Source organism: Rhodnius prolixus, unplaced genomic scaffold (genome assembly GCF_049639745.1).
Source record: "Rhodnius prolixus isolate KJV_2025 unplaced genomic scaffold, Rpr scaffold_10, whole genome shotgun sequence".
Classification (NCBI taxonomy): Eukaryota; Metazoa; Arthropoda; class Insecta; order Hemiptera; family Reduviidae; genus Rhodnius; species Rhodnius prolixus.
In genome coordinates, this window is record NW_027411615.1 from 27,433,615 (window position 1) to 27,451,274 (window position 17,660).

At 33.6% G+C, this 17,660-nt stretch overlaps 1 protein-coding gene across 7 annotated transcripts in view; it reads right to left on the bottom strand.

Moving 5' to 3' along the window:
- The window catches only part of LOC141456633 (short transient receptor potential channel 4-like), a 31,556-nt gene that overhangs the window by 12,136 nt on the left and 1,760 nt on the right, over positions 1 to 17,660 (bottom strand). For all 7 annotated transcript variants that reach the window (XR_012459899.1, XR_012459898.1, XR_012459897.1 and 4 more), the window contains exons 2-10: positions 17,297 to 17,433; positions 15,775 to 15,921; positions 13,442 to 13,779; positions 10,494 to 10,720; positions 6,274 to 6,419; positions 5,889 to 6,159; positions 4,832 to 4,937; positions 2,997 to 3,219; positions 1,889 to 1,967 (exon numbers count right to left, since the gene is read on the bottom strand). Coding sequence is in view for 4 of the 7 variants with exons in the window: in XM_074132747.1 (XP_073988848.1) it covers positions 1,889 to 1,967; positions 2,997 to 3,219; positions 4,832 to 4,937; positions 5,889 to 6,159; positions 6,274 to 6,419; positions 10,494 to 10,720; positions 13,442 to 13,779; positions 15,775 to 15,921; positions 17,297 to 17,433 (1,674 nt within the window). In the remaining 3 variants the exon portion in view is untranslated. The remainder of the gene's footprint in view (positions 1 to 1,888; positions 1,968 to 2,996; positions 3,220 to 4,831; positions 4,938 to 5,888; positions 6,160 to 6,273; positions 6,420 to 10,493; positions 10,721 to 13,441; positions 13,780 to 15,774; positions 15,922 to 17,296; positions 17,434 to 17,660) is intronic.

A 17,660-nucleotide genomic window follows, 5' to 3' on the forward strand; every position in this document is an offset into this window, starting at 1 on the left:
TCCTAAAAAGTTAGTACGACTTATAAGGGTGACGCTAAATAATAGTCAGTGCAAAGTTAAGATACAAGGGAGGCTGTCTGAGAAGTTCGCTGTTGATAGTGGCCTAAGACAAGGAGATCCACTGTCACCTATACTTTTCAATCTTGTATTGGAGACTGCGGTAAGAGCCATTCGTACCAATCCGAATGGTACGATTCTAAATAGATTGACACAACATTTAGCCTACGCGGATGATGTTGTGTCCTCAGCAAGGAATAAAGCGGCGCTAGCAGGATCCTTTCAGGAATTTGAAAGAGCAGTCAAAAAACTGGGACTTCGAATTAATTTCGAATAAACTTTGTATATGAAGTCGTCTAGATCCCCATTCAATAGGGAGAATATCCAACTGGGAGATTATTCCTTTAGAGCAGCAACTCAGTTCAAATATTTGTGAACCATTTTGACTGAGAAAAATGAAATAGAACAAGATATAAAGGCTAGAATTGCTGCAGGAAATAGGTGTTATTTCTCCCTACGGAAAACCATCTTGTCCAAAATGATGTCACGAAGAGCTAAATTGCTAGTTTACAAGACCATTATCCGACCGGTAGTTACCTATGGCTGTGAAGCATGGGTATTGACCAAGGATAATGAGCGTCTTCTAAATATTTGGGAAAGGAAGATTTTAAGAAGAATATTTGGTCCCGTAAAAGTAAATAATATTTGGAAGATCAGGTCTAACAATGAGCTTCGTGACATATATGGCGAACCAGATCTGGTTTGTTACATTACAGCCGCCAGATTAAGATGGTTAGGGCACGTAGAAGGGATGCCCGAAACAAGAATGCCCAAAAAATTGTTATATGGTAATCCAGGGGGCAGAAGAAAAAGAGCACGTCCTCGCTTAAGATGGCTGGACGATGTCGAAACCGACATCAGAAGGCTAGGAGTCAGAAGATGGAGACTCCGTGCTTTGGATAGGGACGAGTGGAATGCTGTGCTGAAGGAGGCCAAGGTCCTTACAGGACCGTAGCGCCCTATAGTAAGTAAGTAAGGTAATATTTTACCATAAATTACAGAACAATTTTAATAGTTTCTTCGATATGAGCATTTTATATACCATTGTTATTATTTTTTGTATCTTTTTCACTCCCTCTTTTTTTTTTTAATGATAAGCACGCACAGTTCTACTTTTTAAGGGGCGGTTAAATGTGCTGCTAAAATCGAATTTAAAGTTGTTCAACTGAAAATACCTGTTTACCAGGATCAAACTGTTGTGGCTGGTCGGTGTATCAGTTTTCCTTTTTGTATTTTTTGTTTCTTTATCAATGTGGTGGAAAATATGAGATCGTGTCTAGTTTCAGATATCTAGATTTTTCCTAGAAAATACACGTTGCGTGGTTTTCTGAGTAAAAATAAAAAGAAGTTTGTTGAACTCAAAACAAAAAAACGCTAGTATTTCAACTTTCTATTTCGTTTGCGTACCTCCTTGGAATCTGAGTTACTGAGTAGCGATGGAAATCCCTGTTTCTTGAAAATGGATTCAATGATATTACATACTCATAGTACTACAATTTTTAATTTTAAAACAAAAACTTTTCAGAAAAAATTCCTTGAAGAGCGCTTTTAGGGAAGGGAGTGATTAGGATTATTTTAAAAGTGTCATTTAGTAGAATTTACACTTTATCGAGCCTTAAAAGAACCACTAAAATTCTGTCCTTGAGCAAAATTGAGTAACTGACAATTACTTTTGTCTAAAAAACTCTAGGAATGGTCCTGATTTATTAAACAATCTCTAATTAAAACCCCGGAATCCGGGTTATGTTTACCTGAAATTTAATTTTCGGTTTAATAAACATACTAATTAAGCGCTAACATATAATTAAAGTATTAATTTAATGCTAATTACCAGCTGTAAATGATATCAATATTACTGTCATCAAAACCGAGTACTTTGCAAAATCTGTAGTCATTTTTCCAATTGCAACCTAAACCACAATACAGCACTGAACAAATAAGTAGTACTGGATAATGTTTACGAGGTGTGTTCAAAAAATAAGGTGAATTTTCATTTTTCTCAAAAAATATTTATTTATTCATCGATTTTTATTTGGTCTCCTTCAAAGTAGTCCCCCTCAGATATAATACATTTGTGCCAGCGTTTTTTCCAATCCTCGAAACAGTTCTGATATGCACTTTTTGGTATGTCCTTGAGCTCTCTCAGCGATTCGGTTTTTATCTCCTCAGTCGTCGCAAAACGCCGTCCTTTCATGGGTCTCTTCAATCATGGGAACAGGAAAAAGTCACAGGGCGCCAAATCTGGTGAATACGGTGGCTGAGGCATGATAATGTCATTCAACAATTCCTGAGTGATGCTCGTGCGACGGTTTTTTTTTTTTTTATCAAAATTCAGCAATTTTGGAACGAACTTCGCTGCCACACGCTTCATGCCCAAAATTTCAGAAAAAAATTGCAGGACATGTGCCAACCGATATGCCGACATCCTCAGCAACTTCTCTAATTGTGATTCGACGAGTCTTCATAACAATTTTCTTTACTTTCTTAACATTTTCATCGGTTGTTGATGTACTGGGGCGTCCAGGGCGAGCGTCGTCATTCGCATCTTCTCGACCTTCTGTGAAAAGCTTGTAACACTTGTAAACCTTTTTTTGACCCAGAGTACTCTCACCGTACGCCACTGTCAACATTTCAAGTGTTTTTGAGCACTTAATTCCATTTTTTACACAAAATTTGATGCAAATTCGTTGATCCATTTTTTTCGACAGAAGAAAATCGCCGAACTCGCAAAACACTTGTCTTATTTATGCCTCTAACATACAAACTAAACATGCTATATAGCTACAACTTTGAAAATATGTTCGAGACAAGTGTACCAACATAAAAAAAAAAAACATTCGTAATTCGAATGTACGTAGCCCGCGAAATTTGAAAATTCACCTTATTTATTGAACACACCTCGTATTTATTTAATTTTTTTTTTTTGAATTAATTTTTACCTGTAATGGTCCCAATTCGTAATTAATTTGCAGAATCATCATTACTCTTAGATAAGCCATGATACTTGCGGCAACGAACAATCCTTCAGCTATTAGTTCAGGATCCCAAGACTTCCAGAATTTTCTTTCCAGGGTAGTTGTGCCAGCATCTATAGCTTGCATTGTAGCAGTCAACCAGCTTATAAATGTTGCAAAAAATAATAATTCCATTGTAACCTGGTAACTTCAAAATTATATTAATACATTTTTAAAAAATACCAAAAAAAAAGTGACAAAATACAGCGCTGCTTGAGAAAGGAAAATACCCCATCCATGAAAGATTAAAAAAAAATAAATATGTTATTTAAATTTGAAGAATAAAAATAATATATTTAAGATTTAACCATTTTAAGAAAAACTGATTGGTAGGTATAAGAGAAAACAACTGGTTAAAAACGACTAATTTTTTTAGGAAGAAAACAAAAAACAAATCAAAACCAAAACAGAAAGAAAAATCTGGTGTAAATTAGTTCTTATAAATTTAAGCTTGAACTTAAAACTAAAAATATTTACAATAAATAATATTTGACTTCAATATTATAATTTTCAATGAAATAAAACATTTCTGTGGATGGGAATGACATGTCAAAGTTTTCTCATATATTCTCTGAGAAATAGTTTCAGTCCAAAATACTTTACAGGCTTAACTCATTTTTTGTCCACGTTCAACTTTAGAATAATATTAAAAATTAAGAATAGGTAGTATGAATGAAGGGATAGTTGTAATGACTGCTTCCTGTGCTGTGTTAATACTGGGATCCACCTAAAAATCTAATGAGTAAAGTGGTACTACCAATGGTCTAATTTTATCTAAAAACTTATTGTTAGATCCGATAGAGAGACCAAAGCTAACATCTTATTTGTATCTTATTCTTTTTTTGTTTATTTAGGCATTTCAAATTAATAAGTATATCTGATGTTATGAGTTGCAAAAGATGAGATGCTACCTAAATCTAGCTCTAGATTTCACTAATTTCGACTATGGTTGCTTATTATTTGGCGGTCTTTCTGGTGATATTGAAGCTAAGCTCAAGCGCCTCTCATGAACTGCTTCATAAGATTTATTTTCAGCATTCCCCAGAGACTCTCGCATTTCGCACTGCTACGATGAGTTGAAGTGGCTTTTTCCTGTCTATCGCCGCCAATATTTTTTTGGCTTCTTTCCTTTTTCAAGTCATCCAGTCTAAAAAGGCCTTCCTATATTTTTCAACTCTTTAAGTTTAAATCCTCGATCCATTCCCGTAATACTAGAGCTCGTTCCACCGTACCTTATCCTTTGACAAATCCTTCCTTGTACGTGCTACCTCTCTCTGGAACTCCTTGCCATCATCTGTCCGCCATGCTCCTACCCTATCAATCTTTAAATCCCTTCTATTCAGTTATCTCCTTTCTATCCAGCTTCCTCCGAAACTTTAATTGTTTTAATTTATTTCCTTAATTTCTATTGTTATTTTTATTTTCACTTTTTGTAAGTACTTACATATATTTTCTGTTTAATCACAGGCCAAACTATTAAGGCCTCTATTTGTACCTGTATTTATTCTTAGGGGACAATTGTCCCAGAATAATAAATTTCTTTTCTATTCTATTCTAATTTCAATCAAGTTCATAGGAAATGTCGGGGCCCTCTGACGCTTCAGCAAAGATGTTAAAAGATTAGAGTCATACACATATCCGTCAACACGAAGTGAACACTAGTGACGACTAAGATAAGAAAATCATTCTAGTTCATCGCACTCCTAACAGTGTCCTTCGTTACCCTTAGTTCTAATTTACATTCAGAAACCAACACTTACATATTCCATCCAAATTTAAAAAATCTTCTAAGTCCTTGAAAGTAAATACTTCTTATGCTGTTCCAAGTATATGATACAACATATATAACTATAAATATCTCAACACCTACAAAATTTGTCAATTAAATTAATTTTTAAAGAGAATTATTGCTTAAAATTAAAGTATATGATGGTATTTTTGATTACTTTCCCATGTTTATTTCATTTGTTTAGTTAAAAATGTATCCGCAAAATGTCCAGATGCTTAGTACACATTACCTTAATTTCTCAATTTAGATGCACGTTTCCTATCAATTCTACAATCATGTCTTTGCACTTTTCTTCGTTTGTTAGACTACAATAACATCAATTAAATAATGCTATTTGGGATCTATATCTTCTGAAACTTCTGCTACTATAACCTCAAGACAAAAGTTCTTCCCACATACAAACAATCTCAGCTTCATTGCCACGATTGCCTAGTTAATATTTTAAGTTTACGCCATTTCTTTCAGTATACTTTTTTGTACACGTTCCCCTTTCCAATCATCCAATAATTCCAATAATTCATTTAAATTAAATATTACAATAATTATAATGGATTTAAATACATAATAAATTTTTTGAGATTGTCCATGTTTTGGAGTCATTCAACAGAATACCATCCAAAAATAAGTAGGGTTTTTTTATTTTTGCTTTGTCTTTTTAATCCGATGTATGAAATAATAAATATATTCCAAATAAGTAAGGGCATCTTTTTTATTCTGCAGAAGACGTTTAAAAATTTAATATGTTTCGAACTAGATCAATCTGATTATATTCTATATTCTGACTTGATTAAATGAAAATTTTATTACTTGAAAATTGTTTAAACGATTTCTTTCACTTTTACTTTCTCTGAAATGCCAACATTTTTGAACGTATAATTTGAAAATGACCGTTACGGGAACGGAAAATGGTACGCCTTCACTGCGTTTAAACATACTTAATTGTGTATAAACAATGAATATTGTCAATTAGATGGACAATATAAGTAATTTTTCCAGTTTTTAAGAGTTAAAATAATGATGAAACTTACCCGTCGGTTGGCTTTCTTTTGTCTGATGAGCTTTATCTACATTGGACTGTATGTAAATCAGTAGTAAAAATACTCCGTACGATGCCACTGAGCTCAGAAGTTTGTTAATTGGCAAGGCATAGAATTTGGCCAAATTGGATTGAGGAATTACTATAAGTACAACCAAAATGAATGGTAGCATTAAAAGTCTAGGTATTACATAAAGTGCTTTTATACATTTCCTGAAACCTTTCCAAGCATACCAGTTCCCAACCCAGGTCATTTCTAGCACCTTCAATTAAAAAAACAAAAAACAAAAACAAAATATTAATCATGGGTTTAATTTCCAGGTTTTTTGTTTTGAATTTACAGGAACGTTTTAATAAAATTTAAATAATTTTTATACCTGTTGCACATTTGAACTTGAAACAAATTCTTTTTGTTTATAATCCATAGCTAGAATCAATCTGGGAAATGTATAAGATGCAGAAATTTTACTAGATGGCACCTCAGAGAGAATAAGGTCAACTTCTTCGGAGCTGCGACATTCATCTGCAAAATTGAAAGATAAATAGTTACACAAAATGATACCTGTTTTTTCAGAGACCTACAATTCTCACTTTTACTATCGGAAAGGGTGTATGTCATGTCTTTAAATACATACCAAATGTATAGAACAGAACGTACTAAATAATAATAATAATAAATACCTTTTTTTTCTTCTTTTTTTTTTTTTAATTTATTTTGTAATTTACAATCTGTTTAAGTATATACAATAAGTAAATAGGAGGTGAATGAGATAAACTGGTACGGGAAGAGCAGGAGGAGAGAAGCTACCCAGCGGTAGCACTCTCTATAGGAGAGAGGGGAATGTGAGGAGGAGAGAGGAGAGATAAGGAGAGTATTTGCGTTTAGTTCTTCACACTGTAAGGAAGTCGCGGGGCCACTGGCGATTTAGTCGGCGAGGAGTATTAGGGATGTCAGAGGAGGCGAGAGACTGTACAAGAGGATTTGAGCAAGTAGAGAGAGTAGTATGGAATTTTTGATATTTAGTCTTGGCGAGTTGGTGTACGAATGAGATGTTGAGGTCGTTATGAAGAGTGAGGTTAGTCACCGTAGAAAGGAGCGTCAGCTATCTGTCGAAGTAGTTTTGATTGAAATTTCTGTAAAGTCCGTACGTTTATAGGTTTGGCAGAACCCCACAGCTCTAGTCCATAAGTCCACAATAGGTTTGAGAATAGTACTGTACATTAATCGTTTGAGTTCAATGGGTAATTTGGAGCGTCGTTCAAGAAGTCTGTAAAGCAGTTTTGCACGTTTAGTCATTGCTAGTCTTTTAAGGTCTAGTATGTGGGTTCCACGTGAGTCTTTTGTCTATAAAGAGCCCAAGGTAGCGCACCAGATCTGTACAAGGAAGAGGATTGCTGTTGAAGAGGACAGCTAGACAGGAGCCCCGCCGGAGAGTAAATATTTCATGCTGGCATTTCTGTGGGTTCAAAAATTTAAATTATAAACTACGTTTTGTTGATTTTGAATGTTAGTCTATATTTTCCAAGGTGCTATGGCAACCTCAAGCAAGCTTTTGGCTTTATGTCTATACTTTGAACCGATTTAGTGCTGATCGGATTTCTTGAGGGGTGAAAGGATGACAGAGATCGGAACTTTAATAGCGACTTTAACTTTAAAACTGAAATATAAACATTCACAAACTTACTTAATAATAGAGCAACGTTGATGAATTGAAATGTAATTAATGTGCCGAGGAGTAATATATTTTAGAGGGAGGTAGAGAAAGATTAATTTATTTATTTATTTTTTTATCTGAAGCAAATCATCCGTAAATGCCAGAATTTGAATACAGTTTTATTTAATTTTATCACTATTTTACGCCCATTTCAGTTTCAATGCTACTAGACAACCTTTTTTGACTCCAAACTGTAGCAATAGTATCCGTATACAGATTTCTTACCACCTGGGACATCTTAAAAAAAATACCTAATTCTGTCTGTTGTTTTAGAAGAGCCTGACGATCTAATCGAAGAGAGCCTGCGGTCACCTTAAAAAATATCTAAGTCAATAAATTAGTAAGCAATTTGCGAAGAGGATTGGAACGAGAATTGGTAATTTTACCTTAATAAAACAAAGAAGGAGAATTTCTTTATCTACCAGAGTACAACCACTTTGAAGTAACCAAAAGACATTGCAAATCTAACTAACTAACTGGTTATTTAAAGTTTATAAGCATGTCTTAAATTCTGTGCACCAGAGCCTTTTTCTGTTGCATTGTTGCCTCAGGATTACTATTCTTTTGTAACGCCTGAGTTCTTTGTATAACACATACGTGTGCTCTTTTTGCATGCCAGTTTAGAACGCGTGCTGTATGTAAGATAAGTGCGTACATACATTTATGATAATGCATTTGGGTGCGTGTGTGAGAGAGATTGAACATCTCTCTCTCTGTTATGTTAATTAGCTGATCAGCATTCCATTTGTAAACACCACTTTTTCAAAAATAAGGCTTCTCAAAACAAATATTCTCTGAAGAAACTCAAAACTGAAAACGTGAAAGAATGAATAAATCTTCATGTAGGGTTGAACTTTAAAATCGTTCGAAATTAAAATTAACATGATTTCGGCTATTTAGAATAGATAGAGAATCAGACAGAACAATATAATACATGTATGTTCTTAAGAGGAATGCATAAACATTTCGGACTTCTATTAAAAAGTTGATTGAAAATATAGTTTAAAAAAATATCGGTATAAACCAAAGCACATAAACAATGAATATATTTGACATATTTTTGTAAAATGAAACAGTTGTGTATGTCAAAAAAATAAATTAAAAGGACCATGGCCTAATCATCAATTCTTCTTTTTTTGGCATTGGCTTTCGCCATACAGCCAGCATCGTCTAGGTGCATATCACTAGAATATCTACTCACTTTCCATTCTTACTTATAAATACATTCGCTTCACACATTCATCCCTCCACTATATACAACTATTTACATACAAACTTACAACTAATGGATGGATCAGTACTCTATATTCCTGCCATCCTTATAGCTTAACCTAAATTAAAATCACGTAATCCTTCTGTAATCGTTTTCTTGCATTCATTCTATAACTTTTAAATACATTCACATTGCTAGCTCTGCTACAGACTTAAGCACATACTATATGTTGGTGAAGAATATTATGTCTTCGTAGCGAAATGGTGCAATTCTTATTAAAAGCTTTTGATTTTATAAATAAAATATTATTTAAAGATGGTGTAAAGGCAAATATACATGTATAAAGACGTGATAGTAAATTCATCCATTAAATTCCTTTCTTTTCTAACCCAATTCCTTCATTCCTTTGATACAAAGGCAGGCTCTTATCGAGCTCCACAGCCTATCTACCACTCAATTATCTATCTACTTTTATTGCATTCTTTGTGTGTCCGCTTTGCGACCTTGCCCTATGAATTTTATTTACCTTCGTAAGATTAAAGCTTTTCTATCTAGTTCTAAAACCCTACATTTTTATATTGTTCTACTTTTAAACTATTTTTTAAAGAGTTAAATTTGTTATTAAACTTTCCTCAGCACTTATTAAAAGTATATAATAACATCAGTTAATTCGCGTTGAATATTTAAGTAAATAAACACGACTGAGCTAAATAGAACCAAGAGATTGTGTACGCTAAAATCAACCCAGTATTTTCACACATCAAATAACAGATACATATGTATGTATTAACATCAAATAACATCTGCAGGTGTTAACTGTAAAAGTTTGTCCCAACATTGGGATAGGTTAGGCTGGAAACATCAGCGATGTTATGCTGATAAAAAATAAATAGTAGGCTTCTTATTCAAGAAGAAAACTATCATTATTCTAATTAAGTATCATTGTTTAAGAAACTTCAGCCGAAAATTTGTAACAGATTAAACTCGTACCTGTACTCGAAACCTGTATCTAGCACATAGTATGTTCAAACACGATGCGAACTGATTTTAAAACTTCTTCAATAAAGAAATTATACCCACTAAAAACAAAAATAAATCTGTTACCTATGCCCAAAAAAGAAGAAGCAAGATGGCTGATGTGTAATTTGTTCCTGTGCCCATACCACCAAGAACTCGTAAATGGTATCCCATCAATCAGGGGATAGTCAATCCGTTTCATGATCGCAAATGTAGTGTAAATAAGGAGGAATACCTTTGCAGAAGGCCTAGTACTTTGCATAATGATTTCAACCGTCGCAGCACATGATATTCTTTATTGTTGATAGGGTTTCGGTTTTTCATCCGTTGATCAGTTTGATGTAGAGAATTCAATTATTTTACTTCCACTATTGAAGATTCTGTTGCCACGTCAAACTCAACAAGTAATAGAACCTGACAGAGTTTGTTTATAAAAGTCATATTATGAACAACAAACTGATAAAGGAATCTGTGATAATGAATGAAAAATGAAACTGGTTAAAATGAAAGAACAAAAGCGTGGTGTGAAGGAACAAAAAAAAAACGAACGATATTATCGACTCACTTGCATTAAACCCAATTTTTTCGAAATATTCTCCTATGAAGGTTATAATAAAATTTTCTAAATAGAAAACATAACAAAAATACTTACTCATTAGGTCAGCTGTAAATATTCTTGTCTGTTCAGATAATTCATAATACTCCTTTCTGAAAAGTGAATCCACCGCTCCAGCAATTTTAAGCTCCTTTGATAATTTAAATGCGGCCAAAATTGGATCATCAGTTGTATTGCAGATATATGCTGGATTACACAGTGCTTTATAAATTTGAAGCTTACCAGAAGAAACTGATAGTGAATCATGTGTTTGAAGTATACGTCTGGAATACATTAAAGCAATCTATTTTATTAACTACTTGGGCAGTGCATGTTTTATGTATATGACATAACTTTAACACATATAACAAATATAATAAATGTAATTCACTTCTATCTGGATAAATTTATGATTTTTGAGATTACAGCCCAAACATTTCTTTAATTTCACAATAATTCTTTTATTTAATGGATTATAGAAGTTTCAACATTCTTCAGACACTTACAGCTTTAATAATAATAAATTTTTAGAAAAAAAAGCAATAAATACAAAAGTAATTTCATTCTAAACATAATAAATAAAAGACATGCACTGGGTCCAAAGGACCATCCGTGGAATTGTTGCCTACAGTAATATAGTTAAACATTTCAAAAATTGCTTTAAACTTTCATTATAATAATACAGAATAAAAATTAATAAACATTAACAGAATAAAGTATTACAGAATACATTGCGTTATACCATTATTTATTTTCTGATTGAATTAAGGTAATTATGACGGAAATTCCAGGCTTGCTTACAAAAATTTATAATTGGATGCCATTTGCGATAACCATTTAGATATGTTATTAGCTGCTCTTTTGTGAGACTCTCCTTTTCAAAAAAGCGAATGCGAACTGTTTAAGTGCCGGACATTCAGCAAGAAAATGAAAAGTATTCTCTGGCAAGGACATATCGCACAAAGAACAGAGGGAACCTTCATCATCTCTAAAAAAATCTATAATTAAGGTACATAAGTTCGCCTCTCGCTTTTATAATCCAGGAGATCTGATCTAGAGAGTACTCATTGTTTATAAACTTATTTTCTCCTAGATCATAGCTCAGTTCCTTGTACAGTCTACCAGAAGAGGAGTTTCTAGCATTAATTACAAAATTCTGCTTAAAGTTATACTGCAATTTGTCACAAATTTTTTGAAATCTACAATTCAAATTAATTAAACATTCTAAATCAAAATTATCAAAATTAAAATTGGGATCATATTTCTGGAAAAGTATTTTCAAATTTTTAACCCAAGACAAGTTTCTTTTAATCAACTCATTCGACAGTATTTTGGGATATCTACCATTTTCCATTGTTGCTATTTTCCTAATATATTTAAAATGCAGTCTCTGTGTAAAAATGGAGATTCGGAATCTATTTCTAAGCCCAATATGTAGGTTGGGGTATTCTGAGGCAAACTAAATACTTTTTTTTGAAAAAAACGTTCAAATTTATAAACCTTATCAGATTCTTTCCAACCCCAAACTTACAGCTTTATATAATTTGCTTATTTTTCTATAATATTTATAATATTGAAGACTGAACTAGGTTCTGCTTCATCGAATGTTCTTTCCAAATATTAATTTAAAAAAATAAGTAGTAAAATAAGTAAATAGGGGAAACGACAAGTGGTCAATTTTATAGAGAAAGAGAATAAGAATTACAGAAAAATGTAGCCACCAAAATAAAGTTTTGAAGTTATCAACTAATAATCAATTCCGTTCGATAAGTATTCGCTTATTTTTCAGGCACATTCTGGTAACAGAAAACATTGATTACCTGAATTATTTCTTTCAGTTGCTAAATAATAGATCATTGGCAACATTTACTAAATAAGGATTAATTCTAACTTCGCTTTATGAGAAATAAGAAACAAGACTTGGTAAACCTACATATGTTGTAAAAAACAGTTCATGGCTCGCTAAGTAAGGGGTTTCTTTTTGAGGTATTGTTTGAGAACTTAGTTAAAAGACTATTAAATATTAAAGGGATCAAGGTAAATCTTTAGAATAGCTCCCCAGAGGCGTGGCCTAATTCGAAGTGATTCTGATTCGCTGTTACTATAGAACCCGCCATATTCAAATATAAATATAAAACTATTTCTTTATTTTATATTTACACTTAAATCTAGCGGGTTATATGGTAACAGCGAATCAGAATAACTTCGACTTCTTTATTTATTTCTTAATGGGGGGCTTCGCCCCCCACACCCCCTGATTTTTTCTTTTTGGGGGGCTTCGCCTCCCATACCCCCCTCCTAACCTACCTAATCACCCTCAATTTTTTAATTTGTGTCACACCATTCATTACAATAATTACACAGAACAACAAAAAAGAAACTACCTTATTCTGTGGAGTCCTTTTCCTGAGGAGGGTATACTTGTCGAACTCCATTCTTACTCACACTACAATCATGCTTTAATTTAAAACAACCCGCAAATTTTAAACGCTCATACTCATAAAGTTACAAAAAAACGGCACCTCCGGTCACATACAGAACACTCGCGGGAACTATTAATACATTAAACAGGAAGCAGTTGCTATGCAGTATGTGTACTGCGCATGCGCGCTAAACATAAGCGCTACGAAATTCGCACCATCCGCACATTGGCGGGAGGTAGTTTTAATTTTCCCCGGTAGGTGCGCTGTACTTCCCACCCCCTAAAAATAAACAGGCCACGCCTCTGGGGCGCTATTCTAAAGATTAGCCGGGATCAAGTTGGATAAGCAGCAATTTTTATGTCGATAATACCTTAAACAGTTGCAATGAGAAAACATTTGTTACTATTTTTTCCTCTAGATAACAAAGAAAATTAACTATCGATTCTCACGACATTTAGAAATCGGTACAGTCTATGTTTGTATTTAATCAAAGAGTTTAAAAACAAAACTGGAATGCTTGGTAGCTCACATTTAGAATTATTAAGTTTTATAGAAATATATCAATAAAAAGATTGATCTTACAGGCATTCTTCTTTGCAAAAACAACGAGGTTTATGTGGCCTAGGTATACTATGTCCTCTATCCAGTAGTATTGTAATCATCTCATAATGACCACAAATTGCCGCTAAAATGAGAGGTGTTAAGCTGTCTGGGAATTCTGCTGAATCTGGACAGGCTAGAAATTCTGCAGATGGAGATATTGATCTCTGTTTTTCCAAAATCATTTTTAATATATCAATATTATTATCTTTAACAGCATGCAGTGCTGCATCACCAATGTCTATAAGAGGATGTTCCAATAGGTAATGTACTAATTCTTCGTTTCCTGATTTGACTGCTATATGTAGAGCAGTTACACCCTAGGACATGATAAAAAATAATTAAATAAAATTATCATATAATGAGGCTAGAATTCTATAAGCAAAAATGAATGTTTTACTTGTGAGAACCAATTTTTTTTCCTTTAAGTTGAAAAAATTAATAAATAAGTATGAGCTTAAAAGCATTCTACGAAAACATAAGTTGTTTCCATTGTTGTTGACTTTTGTAAATCATTTTTTTATCAGCTGTTATATCCTTCGAGGATACCAACTGGAATTGGAATCAGAGATTCTTAACTTCTTCTTCAACTTTGATTTCTATTTCTCCAGCAAAGAAAGAAAGCAACTTCTCACTCACTCACTCTTCGGCGCTACAGCCCTTGTAGGGCCTTGGCCTCACTCAACACTTTATCCCAGTCGGATCTATCCATTGCTTTCCTTCGCCACTGTCTGACGCGTAGCTTATCCAAGTCCTCCTCCACTTTCTCCAGCCATTTCAATCTCGGCCTCCCTCTAGGTCTACGCCCACCGGGATGACCCTCATAGGCCTTTCGCGGAGCTCTTCCTTCCTCCATCCGGTGTAGGTGTCCCAGCCAACGTAGTCTTCCGATCTTTATACCTTTGACCACTTCTGCCTCCTCGTACAATGCCATCAACTCTGCATTTTTTCTACTTCTGTACGTGCCATTCTCCACTACTGGGCCATAAATTATTCTTAATACTTTCCTTTCCCAGCATCGGAGAGCACGTTCATCAGCTGCCGTAAGAGTCCATGTTTCTGAGCCATAAAGGAGCACAGGTTTTATGATGGTCTTGTATATCACTATCTTGGCCTTTCGGGACACATTTCTATTTCGGAGGGTTGCGCTCAACGCCCACAGACATCTGTTTGCTGCAGCAATTCTATTTATAATGTCTTCTCTTATTTCATTTTTGGACGTTAGCGTAGCTCCTAAATACTTAAAACTTTTCACCCCCTCAAAACTGTGCTGTGAAGCCTGCAGGTTGCCATACCTTCTTGCCCTTCTTGTGGTTACTAAGTACTTCGTCTTGAGCTCATTTACCTTTAGACCAAACGGTGCAGCACCACTTTCCAATTCGGCGAATGCATCCTTTAGAGCTCCAGCAGACCTTGCGATGATAGCCACGTCATCCGCATATGCCAGATATTGGACCGTTCTATTATAGATAGATCCACTTGTACTCGTGGTGCTGTTGTTACGTACGGCCATTTCCAGTACTAAATTAAACAGCACAGGCGACATTGGGTCACCCTGCCTTAGGCCCTGGCTTATAGGGAAGGAACATGACAGCTCCCCTTGCACCATCACCTTAGCAACTGTGTGACTTAAGGTCATTCTAATCAGTCTTATAATTTTAAATGGGAAAGCAACTTCCCCCCCCCCCCAAAAGATGGCATTGGGACATTTAAACCTTTAAGTTGTTGCCAACAAAGATGGAAATCTACACACAATGACCATCAAGATACTTTCTTTTTTGATAAATTTCGCTTTCAAAGTTTCCAAAATCGCCCAAATAAACTTTATTGTCAAATTGAGCTCTTCTCAATTGATGACGTTTGACTACAATCCAACCATTGAACACCACTACATCCGTGTTAGGATTTCGCGAGTAAATGCTTGGGTCTTTCTAGTAGTGCATTTAGAATAGATCTTGTTTTAAAAGGTGGCAAACGTTTTCACGATGATCTATAAGAAAAGGCTTTTTAAATAAATGCCATAAGGATGAAGTCTACAGTTATTACTGTGTTTTACCCAATATAACGTTAAATGATCAGTATGTCAAAATAATCTGTAATTAAAATAAGTAACCGCTGATTATGTGAAGGACAAAGATGCATAAAAGCATTCAATAAATATCTAAAGATTGTTATAACATTCTCTTTGCTAACATTAACACATGACGATGGGTTTATGTTCTTGAATTCAACTTCTGTAGTTAAAAAAAAAGGCCCTTAATTAGATAAATTCTATTAAAATTTTCCCAAGTATTTACTTGCAATATGAAACATACCTGAAAATTTGTGCAGTTTATATTGAATTCTGGTCTTTGTTTTAAAAATTCTTTAACTTCTTGAAGGTCCCCAAATTTAACTAAATCATGAAAATATTTTTCATCTTCCATTAGAGAAGGTAACACAACAGACGGCCTTTTCATACTCTTTAAAAAAATAAATCAATAAATAAAAAATTACACATTATGTTAATAAAGTGATAACAAAGTTCATTAATCCATTAATTTGACCATCGTAATTACCAGAGCGCTTACTTGAATTTACATCTTCCTCTTTTTCTAAACCCTTAAACTCCGCCTTAAATCTTAAGATTGGAACTCCACTAGATACACTGTGTTAAAAACTAAAGTGGTTTATTTACATTTATTTGATTAAAATTGATATATTTAAATTCACTTTTCATTTGAGACAATACTTCTTTTGAAGTATAATAATGATCATAAATATCATTATCTTAAATTCATTTATCGCCTAGACGATGTGGACCGCTTTCAGATCTATGTGAAAAAAATTCTCGGATAAATTGACCTTAAGCAACGTCCTAGATATTGGCTTAAATTTATCCTTGAATTTCTAAGAGATATTTATCATCATATGCTTTAATACGAATATATGTAGATATCCACTGATAACGGACATTAGGTACTTGTTTTTTCATCACAACAAACATCTGTAGTCTATCCACTAAATACAAATTATATCAAAAGCTGTAAAAACCAAATCTTTATAGAAATTAAAGTTTCATTTGATGTTTATTGCTTATTTGTTGAACATTTTTTCGTCCTTCCTTTATGTTTTAAAAATAGAGTTAGTTTTTTTGAGGTAGGCCTTGAAAAATACATCCTTTCTCTACAAGCAAAACGTTTCGGTACGAAAGTGTGTTCACGTCAGTGATTAATATGGTACAGAGGTGAGCGACTGAATGGAATATGATACTTGTTAGAGCTGGTTTGTTTTTAATTAAGGTTTCCATCTTCATTTTTGATGCAGATCTGATTATGAGATTATATTTTACTCTTTTTTAAATTTGTTCCTGTTCTTTTTTCGTTGTCCTAATTGTCAAGAATTCGCTGAAGTATTGGTACACTCATCTTACAAATATTCATTTAAAATTATCGGCATCGGAAAAGCAAGATTCTTATTTCGGTCAATAATGATCTTAATATGGTCTTAAATAATCATAAAAGTAACATACTGGTTAGACTCAGGAATGTACAAAAATAATTCACTTTGACGATCTGGTTTAGGTACGCAGTGGTGGATAAATAACGTTGGTATTTTCCGTCGTAACCAGAGAGTTTTTTTGAATACCTGACTGGTCTTTCATCCACATATTTAGCCAATTAGTGTGAAACAGAAGAATAAAAGAAATAAAATTCTCCACAGCAAACTTAATCAACCACTGATGATAAATGAAAATAAATAACCAGTTAGATACAAGTCAAAAAACACGCACACTACCACGGATTAAATCTACTATTATTATTTTTATATAAAATATATTTATTATAAATTACTCACAATAATACTGCTGTCGCCAGATTTCATAAATCCGCCAGTAACAGAATGAATATGCGGCGATATACTTGGATGACGAGCGGTTTGGTGCGCCGGGAGTGATAATCTATTGTGAGGTTGGCCAACAATTCTTGGATCATCTAGAATAACAAACAATCACAAAACAAAGTTTATTTCGATTACTTAAACAATGTATAAAATAAAATTAAGAAATTTACAATTCTGTAATGATAAGACAGGAATAATAAACAAGGCTTTATTATGTAAATATGTTAACGCAACATGTTAATGTATATTCAAACATTTTTTAGTTTCAGAGTTTAATTATTAAGAATTTTATGTGATTAGGTTCAATTAGAGTTTATTT